Below are 14441 nucleotides of genomic sequence, written 5' to 3'. Positions count from 1 at the left end.
AAAAGGCAGTAACTGAGGCATAATTTGTTTTAATCACAACTGTAAATCTTCCATGAAGACAGTTTGCAAAAGTGCTGAGTGGGGCTTCAGACTAAGATAAACTCTTGTCTTGGTGGACAATAGACCCAAGACAGTTATAGCACTACTTAAAATTCCAGGAAAAACAAATTATGAGAGTACATCCTGATACAGCTGTCATACTGAGAAAGCTGGGCTCAGTTTCAAAAGCAATAGTCACTTCAGCATGCACATTTGCAGATGCTGTTCTTAAGATAACTTTTCATTTCCAAGTCATGGATTCTCAATAGTTTCTGCAAACTTACTCCCACTAGTATCTGTTTCCTGTCTTGAAACTGGGAGTGAGCTGGGATTTCTTTATTTGGGATTTGTTGGGGTTTATTTTCCTGAAGCTATTTAACAGTTGTCTCACACTTGCATTGTAACAGAAAGCATCTTAGACTTGTAGTATAGTCTTAGTATTTGAAGAAGCCTTAAAAATTGCATATTCAAATAAAGATAAAGCTCTTGAAAGAAGAAATACAGGAATAATGATTTTATTTGCCTCTTTTCTTTTCTTATTCTAGCACCCTCTATGCCACCGTATGAACTTGAAACACCTTTGAATCAAACTGACAGCACTGTGACAGTCTTGCTGAAACCTGCACAGAGCAGAGGCGCTCCTGTCAGGTACTGGGGGAGAAATTCTTTATGAAATTAAAAACCAAATTGATTGATTTCTTGAACATAATTTCTGGGGATTTTCTACACAGCAATCAGTGTCTAAATTCATGTCTGTATTAGCTCTAATTAAATTAAATAACTGAAGAAAAGGAAAGTGCTTTGATGTTGAGTGTTCATGTATTGTTTAAAGGATTTGATCCAGATGCAAGTGGCTCGTTCTTTGAAGATAAGGAACAAAGCCATAGTTCTGTTGTGTGGGTGGCTTCTTTAAGGTAATTGCTTACTACAGTGTTATAAGTTCAAGGGCATATCACATTTTTTATGCTGAGCTACTGTCTTTAATATTCAGTCTTTTTGTTTACTTCACAAATTTAAGGTAGTGAACTCTTAGTAAGTTAGCCAATTTAAACAGTGTGCACCAGTATGTACTGTAACATTCATAAAGTATTTACATTATTTGACCATGATAGCAGAAATAATTTAAACAAGCAACCTTTAAAACCAATATCTTGGATTCTTCAGTGTTTTATAGTATCCATTAATGAATTTCCTAATTTTCAGAGGTTTATCTCCCTGCCAGATACATGGTACTGTGTAAGTTCTTTATGATTAGAATAAAGGATGCCTGATTTTCAGTGAGGAAGACAGAGAAATTGTTAGATTATTTTAAATGAGAACCAGTAATGAGCTCAATACTCTGAATAAACAAAAACGAAGATGAGAAAGAGATTTTTCACAGCTATAGGATGTTTTTCCTTTTGGCTAATTGTGTATCTTCCTTAATTCTTTCATTACTGTAGGAAGTGTTTCCATCTATACTGAGTGACTATCATATATTTTCATCCTGATGCTGAAGTTTTTGATAATTTCTGTTCATCTGGGAAATACAGATCTAGTATGCTCGTATATGCATGAATGAAAACAAATGGTCTTTGGGTTTGTTCAGAATATTCATACAATTCATATAATTAGGAATTTTTACTATTAGTTATATGCATTATGTGTACATAGGCCTGCATTTTGGAAATGCTATGCAGTTTTTCATTCAGACACCTTTTTAAAAATGAAATGTAGCAAAAGTCTGAACCACCTGAGAGAAAAAGCAGCAAATATTAGAGCGCATTTAATGAAACTGATTTAGCAGGTTAGATTAGAAACAGAATTATTTGATGTTTGTCTGACTTTGTCTCACAAAGCTGTAGTGTAGTCCTTCTGAATTCAAGCATCTGGATGAAAATGATACAAGTTGGAGTCATTGTTTAAACATGAACGTATTAGACTATTAATAAAAAAACTTGTTTCATTCTTTTTATCTACATCATGAACGAAAGATGATTGGCTCCTTAGCAGTAGTGACATAACAGAAACTTCACTGACAATAGAAAGGAGCTCATTAGGAGATGAAAGTGTGCTAAATATGTGGATGAGTGGTTGGGGAAATAGGAGGAGAGATTTAAAGTGACATGAAGTTATAGAGCTGACAGATGAACACACAGCAGCAAATTTACCAAGGTCCTTTGCAATAGGTCTTAAAATAAAATGAAGGCTGACTGCAGACTTAGCATGTAAATGCTGAGTGAAGCAGAGTGAAAATGAAATTTGGGATTTCTTATTACTTCTAGCATTTTATAGTACATTCCACTCCCAAGCACACTGCTTGCAAAACACATTCTGCATATGGATTTTATCATCTTAATCTGTATTCATTGGGTGTTGAAAGTTTAGTCATACTTCATTTATCCACACCACTAGGCAAGATGCCTTGTATATTGATTCTGCTAAAGCTACCAGCTTGGTTAATGCAGATATCTGAAACTGCTCTAAACTTTCAGTGTAAAAGACTGTTGTAACTTTATTGATCGACACATCAACCATGACACATAAAATTCTTCAATTCCTGAGATGGAAAAGGAGAGCACAAATTTCTGCCATTCATGTCAACAAAGCTGATACCTGAGGTCATTCTGAAGTCCAGCTTTTTTTCTGTGATTAAATTTTTTTTTGTCTTCTTAAATAAGAAAAATCCTGATATTTTATGCCACTTAGAAGCTGCACACAACCAGCACAATATCAAAGGAGAGAAGGTGCAATCCTGATTGCTTACATGTTGATTCACAAAAACAGACTTTATAGAAATACTCAGAAAGCTCTGTTTATAATGATTAAGTACACAATAATCATGAAGGCCAAATTGCATTGCAGGTTGTTTTAGAATAGGACTGGACATGATTGAAATGTATTTTGTCAGATTTTTAATATAGCAAATACTGCTTGCTTTGTCTCCAGTGTCAGGTCCAGCATGTTTTATGGTTGTTGCTGTCTTTGTTTCAAGGAGATTATTTTGGAATTATATATGTTTAAAGCAGTAATGCGTTCAGTAATGATGAATGCATGTACTTCTTTAACAGCTGGCTAAGCTATTTTGACTTTTGGAATGATTGTAATTTGCAAGGCTTAAATGAAACAAAAAATGTTTAATTTAAGATGATCCCTTTGTGGAAATTGTGTAATATATGTCTTATTGCAGATACTCTCTTTTTTCAGATATTTGAATTTAAGAGTCCGTAAAGTTTTGAAGAATTTGCATAAAAAGCATACAAATGCAAATATATTTTCTATGAGGGCTTTTCAACATCTGTTGAGGGGGGACTCACTCTTCCAAGGCAATACCATTTGTATATTTTACTTCTCCAGGGCAAGTTAGCCTAAAGTTTAGAAGACTCTGGGGTCAAATTTTCTGCAAATGTATAAATTGGTCAATGCCATATACTCAACCAAGGAATGCTAATTTATTGCAAAAATCTGGCTCATACACAGGAATGATAGCTGTAATGCTCAGTTACTCAGTTACTGTGTGCATTTAGTGCAATTTATACATTCATCTGTGTTAGAAAGAACTTTAGATTGTTTGTCACATTGCATTATGAAAGGTTCTTGTGACCTCCTGTGAAAAAACTTGTCTTGCAAGGTTTTAGCTTCAGCAGGAGAATGAAGTTTTCTTTGTTGCACCTATTTCTATTCAGTCTTGCCATGATAAAGGTCAAATGTTTCCACTTCTTTTATCTTTTTACATAAGCAGCAAAATGTTGTCCCCATACCACCCTCTTCCTCCTATTCTGTGCCACATCCTCAAAAAGCTTTAATAGTAAACATCCCAAAGATTTTGGCTCAGATAACACTGGAACTACCTGGTGATAGCAAGTCTATGTGAGGAGCAGACTCAGGAAAGAGGAAAATAGATCAGAAAAAAGGCAAGAGCATCCAGGCTCTACTTTGCCTCATGATCTGTTTTTCATACTACATTATTACAGAGTTTGGCTCAGCTGGATTTACTCCATTAAATTCTTTGGGCCAGTTAATGGCCCATTCAGCCAACCTTTCTACTCTTACAGAGACCACAGACATTTGGTACTTTCCTATTCCAGTCTGAAATAAAAGAACAGGATGACCAAATGTGTCAGCTCACAAATCCCTGTGGATGCAATACTTGGCATTTGGGACGCCAAAGTACTTCCTGCTCTGTGTGCTCTGGGTACGTGGGGTCAGTCCAGCAGCATCTGGGGCTGCAAAGCCCAGACAGGATGAGAGGGAGAGAATTGCAGCAATTGCCAGGTAGTATAATTTAAAAGTATCTTAAAGAAAACCTGCAGAAGGAAGCAAATAAACTTTGAATTATGTGAGTTGAAAGCTAAGCGTTCTAGAGTGAATGCCATCTGTGTACTCTCCATGCATGCCCTTTATCACCTGTGTGCCCAGCTTCTTCTAAGTGCACAAATAAGAACTCTACTGGGAAAATAAAGCAAACATCTCTACTTGAAGTGCTTAATTTTGAAAAATACTTTTAATCTCTCTACCTTGAAGAAGTAGCATTTATTACACTTCAAAAGGCCATAATAAGATAATAAGTATTTTGCAGTACAACTGGAAACTACCATAGAAATTTCAAACTATAGGTTATCTAAAGCGATAAGCACTCCTTCCTACTACCTCTACAGAGGAACACATAAGATTGCCTAAATTTCACAAAAATATACATTTCTTATTGCTTATCCAGGCCTTTAAAGGCATCATGTAAAGTCTTGGTTCATTGTGTCACAGCTGGAATGAAGGTGATCTGCACATGGTCCCTGGCATAGGAACAGCATGGTTCATAGGAAATTGAAATGGTGTAAAGAAACCTTTGTCAGCCCAAGTTCAAGGAGTCCCTAATTCTGTATGTGGCTTAGCCAGTTCAACAGCACTCAGAGTGTAATAATTTTTAAAGGACACCCAGCTCCTCCCCACTGAAAGTAGAAGGATGGAGTGAGTTAACCTCAGGGGGTCACCTTATATGCAAAGACTTGTATGTAATGCAGCACTTCCCCACGGAACCACCTCGTGCTACATGTGTAGCAGAGGTCATAGTTGCCTTCCCATGCCTGCCACACACGTTACAGGGCAGGAGGATTTGTCTTAGAGCCTCATCTCTTTCCTTCAGCATGACTGGTGCTGTGAGGATCAGCCTTCCACTGTCTGGCCATCGCCTCTGCTCTGTCACTGTGTCCACTCCCTTCCTCATAGGCTGGCAGCAGGCATTGGCACTCTTGTGCCACATAACTCAGGTCTTGCAGCACTGTCCATCCACTTCCATATGAAGAAATGGGGTCGTCTGAATCCTGAGAGAGCTTTTTCAGGATTCTCCAATCTGAGAGCCTCCCAAAAAAGCTACTGCCTACCTTTATTCTTGAAATGTACTAGCTTTACAAAAATCACTCACTTAGTCAGGAGATCACCAGACTTGATTGTTTCACTGGCAATCAAGAAATAAAAAGAAAACCACAAAAACAAAACTAGGAAGCCAGGCAGGCTGTTTGGAAACACATGCAGATATCATCGAAACTCAGAAAGCAGCAGGGTTTCAAATACTCTGAATACCAAAGTTTCAGGATATTTTCCATTACTGTGAAAAGTCCATGAGACACTTGCTTTGCTCTTGTATGTTGTAGCCACAGGCCTGGGCCTCAAATCCACTTCTCAAAGTTCCTGTCAGAGTTTCTATGGTGCATAGTAAGAGTGCAGCATTAGCTACTGTGCATGAATTATGATGGCAGACATCATGAGTGTAATTATAAATGCAGGATATGTGATCAAATGAGTTTTGAAATGGGAGAATGCTGATTGGCACAATAAGAGATGTTAGTGTTCTGTGCAGGCAAAAACATGGCAACAGCACATGCCAATAAAGACATTGCAATATCTCCATTTCTAGCTATGTCATCTCACAATTCCTGCCTTGCACATTATGTAATGCTAGCATGTTTTTGTAATTTCCTTCTATTCCCAGTGGCATTACATGGTAACACAGTAACGAGAAAAAAGAAAATCTCATGTAGACACAGCTGAGCAGAGAAGTATCAGAACTGTACATTAATAAGCAGAATTTGGAAAGCTTCTCAATAAAATGAAACGTGAACTCTGGCCTTCCAAGAGCTCACAGATAAAACAGTCTGGATATTAGGTGTATTTATGATAAAGAAATGGGCATCATGAAATAATGTAACTTTATGTGTTTAAGCAGCATTACTAACTCACTAATATTCTGGAATGCCGTGTTCAAAAGACAGCCTTTCAAATTACTTGAGACTGCAGGATCTAAAGAGTGTGAAGGGAACTCTTTAATTTCCTTGCTACAAGCAGCCTTTCTATTGCTTAAGGGTCTGTAAACATAAAGGCCTGAATTGTGTGCTGTAGGGTCAGCTCTTTCCAAATCATAGTTTTATAACCTGTAAGGCAGCCAGTAAAGTTGTTTGAGGATGTCTGTGGTAGAGAAGGGATTGGATTTTATTAATGCCCATAATTGTCCCTTCTTTATAGCAACAAGTATAATTATTTACAGCAGAAGGGTCAATTTCTGTTTCATTGAGGGAACAATGCAGTAATTGCTTATGCTATAAAAATGCTGTAATTCTTTTTTCTTATGCAGTAGAACTTGTCCTTGGATTTTTTTACTGTGACTTGAACTAGAATTTATGGTACCTGTTGCCTGGACATGCATGGTGCAGCTTCACATGTCCTGTTAGCTTGTTCAGAAATTTCCATGGTCCTTTTACTGTGACTTCTCACATAGTCCCTGGGAAAAAGGAGTATTGATCCTTGATTTCTTCAAGTATTAATTTGTCTTACTGAGAACTCAGCATGTAATGACACCTGTCATTTAGCAATTAATAGAAAATAATCCATAATAAGTAAAGCAAGCTAGAGCAATTCAATAATAAAAGAGAAAAAAGATTATTCCATATCTGTGAAGAGATTAATTTCAGTTTCATAACTCACTAATACTTTCTCACAGATTTTGGTTATAATTAACAACTTAAAAATATGCTGCACTGTTCGGAGGCTCTGCTGTTCATTTCACATTCCTTCTACATGCTGTCCTTAAGTAGGTTGCAGTGGAGACCATATCTTTGCAAAATCCCTTATGACTTAGTCTTCTCTATATTGTTTACCTCTCATTTGGACAGCGTGATAGTCCAGTTCATCTCTACCAGTTCTTTGTTAAGATCCTTTTGTTAAGATCCACTGTTTTTTTTCTCATCTCCCTCATGAAGGCTGAAGTCCATCAACAATTCAGCCAGTGAATCATTAACTCGTGGAACTCACACCTGTTTTGCTGGCTCTGGATTGCTAACTTAAGTCAGAATTGATAAAACGTGTTTTTCGTAAATGTGCTTACTAAAATGAACAGCTCAATCTCTGAATATTCAAGGAACAGAACGGGATCGCTTTTGCATGATCCCTTAGAGAGGGATGGCTACTCAGTGCTCAGATTAATGTACTTGAGCTCAGACTTCAGGTGTGCATATTTACCAGTGAAATTTGTATGTCCAGTACCATTCTCTCTCAGTGCTGAGGCCAACTGGCTGAAACCAGTTCATATTTATACTGCAGAGCTCCCAGGCACTAGTACTGCTTAACAGATTGCCATTTGGGAATGGGCCCTTATCATGTCTGGGGATTTTGGGGAGAGTGGTAGCTGGCTAGTGCTACAGCCCTGCTGGGGACCTTTCCAGTAATTTAACAGGGAGGATAGTGCTGCATAAATAGCTTAGATGGATTTTAAGCAGTTCGGTGTTAGCAAGTCTGAGCCACCAACCTGTTTTCAAGTATCATATGTTTCCAATAAAGCAGCAAAAACCTCAGGCTAGAAGTACAAAGTTCCTGAAGCTCCCCTCAGACAAACATGAGACCTGAAGTCCATGTCTTTTTGTTATGGAACTTTTGGTGTGTTACAATTTAGATGGTATTTAAATAAAAACAAAAATAATGGACAGAAGAAAGAGAGTCTCCATTTGATTAGACCGGTTTCATCATGTGCACTCTCCTAGCTCTCTGATTTTTCTTGTATTTGTGTTTTCATGCTAGGCCAGCCTCAGCAGGAGACCACAGTAATGCTGTACAGATGGTTGGGTTGTGGGAGCAGTGTGGTGAAAGCCTCTCAGTTTGAAAACAGTATTTAACCCCAGCCACTGATTTCTGCAAATCTGCTGGAGTTGTTAGGTTATTGTGGAAAAAGTTGGTATGAATTTCACATCTCTCCTGAGAGAGCTCAGAAACTTGTATCTTAAGCAGATGTAGAGCTGTACAGTAAAAATCCCAAATAAAGTGTGTTTTAGGTCTTTAAATGTAAGCATCTACTTCTGTCTGAGTTTAGAAAGTTCCTCTATTAGGAGCACTGATCATCCCATAGAGACAGTGTGAGAGGTACAATCCTACTTTCATGTCAGAGTGGCCCACTGGAGTTGCAGAGGCATGTTTCTCCCACTGAGTGTGTTGGTGGCTCAAATGTCCTTCTGGGTGCTTGCCTTGAGAGAAGGAGGTGTTTAATTCCTTCACCACAGTGAAGGAATTATGAACATCAGTGGAAATTACTGCATTGCCTGATTTTTGAATGAATATTCAGTTTAAATATACCCAAGTTCAAATGCAGAATAACCAGAGCAGTCCTTGAAAATGTAAGAAAGAGGTGCTGTTGCTCTGTGCTTACTGAAGTGTGCCAGGGATTTGTTTTCATTTTGCTGTGTGCTGTGGAAGGATTGAAGGCATGGTATGTGGGCCAGCTACCTTTCCCCTGGTGGTTGTGGAACAGGATTATGTGGGGATGTATTTTGTGGAGACATTTCAAAGTAATTTTCTGACAGCATCACATGTATGTTAGTTGTAGCCACAGTGCTGAGTGTCCCATTCTAAATTCCTGTAAAACTGTGGTTAGGATTTGTCAGGCATGCATAACCCATTGCTCTCTCTGGGAGCCTTCTCTGTTGACCTTAATGTGTATTATGTGTATGTGCGCTTCCCGTATCCTTGTCCGTGTGAAATTACTGTAGCTTTTCACCTTACCTCAGTTCTTTTGTTTTTGTGAAGGTTTGAATCCCATTGGTATTTTTCCTCTCAAATTCTAGATGCCAAAGGGAGGTGTCCCAAATGAAAAGTATGATGTCACCGTTGATCTTCATTCACCCATTTGACTCAATGAGCACTCAGGTCAGGCTTGCAGGTCATACTGGAAGCCCTGGCTGCTTGGCCCCTGCTAGTGCTGAAGCCTTGGCAGTGTTGAATATCAATATTTCTGTGCTCTAGCTATGCCGTGTACTTTCTATTTTTTGTGATTCTCAAGATTCAGTTCCTTTTGTTTCATAAGTATTTGAATTAAATTTGTATCTCTAAGTGGTTCATAAGAGCTCTGAAACAGAGACTGTGATATAAGTACATGTTCACTGTGCTGTATAGTGACACACTGAGTATCAACTGAGAAGTGACCCAGGGCCTGTTTTATTTATAGATCTAAAATATTTTGATCCATTGAATAGTAATCCTGTCTGCAGCACTGGATTGGAGTGTTGCACAGAAAATACTGAATAGTCTTCAGGATGAAGTCCAAAGTTTGCCTTTTATGAGCTAATAAGAAGGATGCATGTTGTAAGATAGAGGCTCATTTTTGGAAATATCAGAGGAGAAGAAAGTGTGTGTGCATGGCTCACAGTATGACTGTGAATCTTCAAAACACAGCATGGGTGTGAAATAGGCAAATAGACTGTACTCAGCAGGTGGGGTTTCCAGCAAAGGTGACAAGCTATCAGCATCGTTGTACAAGACACTGGCAGGAGCTCATGTGAGCTCCTATGCCTTGTTCTGATCTACCAAGGAATACCACTGTACCGGCACTACAACAGTGGAGTGTTTTGGCATAAATGATCCTGGAAAACCTGTGTCACATATGGAGGAACCAAGAGAGCTTGACTTGTCTTTTAACTAGCCAGTTAAGGCCAAGAGAAGAAATGGTTATTTTCTAAAAATGCATCCGAGGAATAAACTTCCGAGGGGAAGAAGAACAATTTTAGTTCAGAGACCATATGTATAACTCTAGGAAGTGGTGAATTGAAACACTTCCTGTCAGGAAGGTGGTGCTAGTTAAAGTCACACAGCACTATGGCACCAAAAGCACATTTTTCAGTGTTCTGTACATGACAGCCCCCAAAAGAGCACAAACTTTTGCCAAGATTCTCACATGGATAAGAGTTGTCTGAGTGACAAGGAGCAAAAAGTCAACAGGATTTTTCTAATTTAGGTTGCAACACAGTAGTAATCAGTACCACTTTAATTGGCTTTTCTACAGATTCTTTCACAATGGTGCATTTCCATACTGCTGTTGACCTTAAGAATTTTTCTTCAGTATTGTGCATTTTGAGCAAGTTTGTATGAGCCCTTTATTCACTAGCAAACACTAAATGGCTGCATTAAAAAGAATTCTGTTGCTAATACTTAAATGTACAGTAGGAGGACTGTGGTTTCCAGAACAAAGTAATTTGGGGCAATTCCTAGCTCTCAGTATAAGTTTTTGATTGAACCATTCTAAACCATTGAATCACTCATACTAAAGCATTTTGATCATGCATTGCAAGCAATCAAATAAATGCTTTTCATTTGATACTAAGTAGTGTTAAAGGAAATTAAAGGATAAAGAGAAGTGCCACATGGAAAGAGGAAGAAAAGCTATAGATGCACTCCAAGTGGAACACTGTCATTCCCCACACTTGATGTTGGAGTATTCATTTTCCTGAATATTAACATGTAAACTTTCTGTTACACTGTTCATTTAAGGAGAGGAAATCACTGGCATTTACAACAAGCATCATGACTCTAAAGCATTGCTAAGTAAAAGCTAATCTGCTCAACTGGATTACATTAAATGACACAAAGAAACATTAGAGACACTTACTGGGCCCTACAACTGAGAGCAGCAGCTCTTTAGTCAGGAGAAGTGTAAAAGCCTCAGCCTAAAACAGCATCAGAGAGTGGTAGGATAGATGTGTAAGGCATTATAAAAATGTTGAATTTAGGGAGAAAGTTCCATGGGGAAATCAGATGAGGACAGATGAATTAACTGCATTCTCCCATCTGGAGTTGAAGCTGTTTTCAAGATTAACCTCGTTGGGTAGTAGAAGCACAAGGCCAAAATCTCATCTGTATTTAACAGTTGTGCTAATCCTGAACTGTGCAGGATCTTTTATCTACAGCCAGATTTCCTGTGGGAAGAGCTGTACAATGTCATGCTGCCAAGGTTTCTGTGCCACCTAATCCTACCAGAGTCATTCCCAGTGCAGGGAGGAGGAAGAGTTATACCTTCACTGACAGAATAGAAGGTCAGCCTTGTATTTATCCACAGAAGTCCTGAAAACAGGGGATGATGCCACAAAAACTGACTTGTGTTCTGTGTCTGCCTGCATCATTTTGCACTGCTGATTAAAGTGCCCTGCAGAGCTTTTTTGTAGGGAAGAAAGAATGAAAATGAACACAGTAATCTCCGTTTCCAAATTGCTGGACCGGAACCCAGTGCATTTAAGTTGTGGAAAGAGACGATAGCATTGAGAGGCGAGAATTCTGCTGTGGTTATTTTTGTTGTGGTCTTGCTTTCCTACAGCAGAGCCAGCAAGAGAAAATGTGCCTGTACCTTGGGTGCTTACGTGATAATGCTGGCCTCTGCAGTTGCAACTGAAGCACAGGCATGTGCTGCTTCCCACCAGTTTTCCCATGAAAACAAAGCATCTGGCCAGGAGAAAATGGACAAATGAGACAACATCTTAAATGACTGTAGTGGATCTGTTTGAGCTAGTTTCTCCATGCTCTACTTTGAATCTTCTCACTGAATAGATGAAAAACTTCATATCCTCTGTGAGCGCTTTAATGAGCAGTAAACAGTTTTCAAGCTTTGAATCAAAAAACCTGTTGAAATTGGCTTGTGTATTCAGTCAGCTGCCTCAGCAAATATTTTTCTTCCTGTGCTGTACACAAACCAGCAGATTGCAAAGCATCCTTGAATAAAGGCAGAAAATAAGCATTCTCCCTCTACTTATAAACTGCTCATTTGAATGCATCTATTTTCTTAATTTCCCAGCTCAATTCAGTAGTGAATTTCCAGTGCACAGCTTTGTAGAAGATGTAGGATATATTTAGTGTTAACAGTGTTATTAATCCATTAGCACATCTCCTGCTCTAAATCCTACTTCTTAATTTCTGTGTAATATGATCAATTTGCATGTGCATATTAATTCACATTTATAAATAAAAGCTGTGCAACTGGCCATAGTCATGCCGTGAACATTGGTGCATTTGCAGACTGTCCACACCTCATGGACACTCTTCAGGGCATAGTTACAGCAATGCAGTAATCTGTTGTTTACTAGAAAACATTGAACTAGAATATCACTTACTTGTAATCTTCATCATCAGTTTCTCTTAATAAAATTACTTTTTTAATTTATAAACCCCTGACGATCTTTCAGCATACATGCAGATCTAATTGTTGTGATTGGAAATCCCTAAGCTGTATGTTTTTCTAAACTTCTGCAAACTGCATTTTCTACAGGTTTGTGGAGAACAGAATGAAAACCACTGCTCTAGAAGGCAGCATCACATATAACATGCATAAATTGGGAGTTGAATACAAGAGGCTGAGCAATGTATCTTTATCATTTATTCATGGATTTAGATCTGAGGGAATTCCTTAAGGACATCACATAATTTCTCAATTTTTTCATTGTTCTTCTAATTTAACGTTGTGTAGCTATTGATCTTCTTCATGGCTATTGAGGAAGAAATCTCATTTGAAAGTGCCCCTGGATTTCTTTGAAAGTAGATATTACTTGGGCAGGTTTGCAGGAAGACTGCTGCTTTTTTGTGTTACTCCATGTCTTCTAACTCCAGTAGAGTTATTCTATATATTGTATCATATCCAGCTACCCTGAAGACTGTAGAATGAAAACAACATATTATAGTATTTATTTAAAAACAGATGCTTGAATCTCAGAACTGTTTAGTGGACATGACATAACATATTCATCCCATTTAGACTTAGAGAAGTACAATTGCCTCTGTTAGGTGGGAATTGGCCTTCCACTTTTCTTGGGAATCCAAGTAAACTGGTCATTAAGACCTTGCTAGATCTATTTTCTACATAATTTGTGAAGAAAGGGTAACAGCATTCTGTCATATTCTATAGTAAGGAAAGCACTTAGTCTGTTTCTTCATTGCTCCCTGCCTCACATAGCAGGATGGAACCAGGTGGAATGTGATGGTTTGGGTGCCATCAACAACTTTGCTGGAGCTGAAGGTGTGTTGTAGTGAATCTTTGCATTCCAGTCATAAGCAATTTTCAAGCAGCAGTGAGCTATCTTTGAGTATCAGAAAGTTAGACCTACACTTGCAGAAGTGATTCTTCTGATTCTGGTAAGATGGGCTGTGTGATCTTGCAGATTGTTGCATATTGGTTTGCATGTGTTCAGACTCCTGGAATTTTCGTTTGTATCTTCCTCATTGATCTGTACTGCAGTACCATTGTGCATCAGCATTTTCTTTCTCTGTGACAGATTGAAAAGAAAGAAACAGCCAGCCCTGACATGGCTTTCCATTTTGAATATTTCCTTCAGATCCCTTCTAACTTTGTTCTTTTTTAGACTAAATTATTTTAGACAGTTTTGCTTTCTTTAATTTATTTTAAACTGTGACAAGACTTTACTCCTTTTTCCATGCTTCCCTGTTGTTCAGTAAATTGCCTTTGGCAACCTGAAAACTGGTGAGTTAAATGATGTAATATTGGCTTATAAAAGCACTTTGCTTGCTCTACCAAGATACTTTTATCTTATACTTATGAACTTATCATTTTTCTGTGTTCTTTTTAAAAAGAAATTAAACAAAGAACATAAAGCTGATTAAGAAGCTTTGAAATGGTCTTTGGATTGTTCCAAGTGTCATAAATGTAAATTCATTGGAAATCTGTTTTCTGGCTTGGTACCAAAATATATTGCCATAGTTTCAGCAAAATTTGTTGAAATAGAAAACAATGTTTATAGAGAACACAGTTCATCCGACAAGGAAAATCTTATTTTATGATCTAATAGCACATTTTAGCCTGCAGTAATAGATAAGATTTCTCAGTTCTTATGATTTGCTACTAAGCATAGGATTTCAAGGTCGTATTATTTGATTTGGACTAACTTTGGATCACAGTTTTGCTTGTTTGCAATCTGGTCACATTCTGTTAAGTCTTTGGTGATGCATCTGACTTCACACTCGGGTAAATCAAACCAATGAACAAAAATGTATGTATTAAGAAGTCTTAGAATAACTTATATTCCACTGCTGGTATTTTTTGAAAAACAAACAAACCAAAAAAGAGGATTTCTAAGATGGTATAACCACATCTGCTTACACTTCTGAGAAACTGG

General features: G+C 37.9%; 1 protein-coding gene across 10 annotated transcripts in view; it reads left to right on the top strand.

Annotated features, from left to right (window-relative positions):
• Nucleotides 1–14441, top strand: part of PTPRM (protein tyrosine phosphatase receptor type M) — a 442681-nt gene that overhangs the window by 238678 nt on the left and 189562 nt on the right. For all 10 annotated transcript variants that reach the window (XM_077184309.1, XM_077184292.1, XM_077184295.1 and 7 more), the window contains exon 11: nt 585–687. In XM_077184309.1, coding sequence (XP_077040424.1) covers nt 585–687 — 103 coding nt within the window. The remainder of the gene's footprint in view (nt 1–584; nt 688–14441) is intronic.

The sequence above is a fragment of the Agelaius phoeniceus genome, chromosome 1 (genome assembly GCF_051311805.1).
Source record: "Agelaius phoeniceus isolate bAgePho1 chromosome 1, bAgePho1.hap1, whole genome shotgun sequence".
In the NCBI taxonomy this organism is placed as follows: Eukaryota; Metazoa; Chordata; class Aves; order Passeriformes; family Icteridae; genus Agelaius; species Agelaius phoeniceus.
This window is presented reverse-complemented; position numbering and strand designations above follow the sequence as displayed.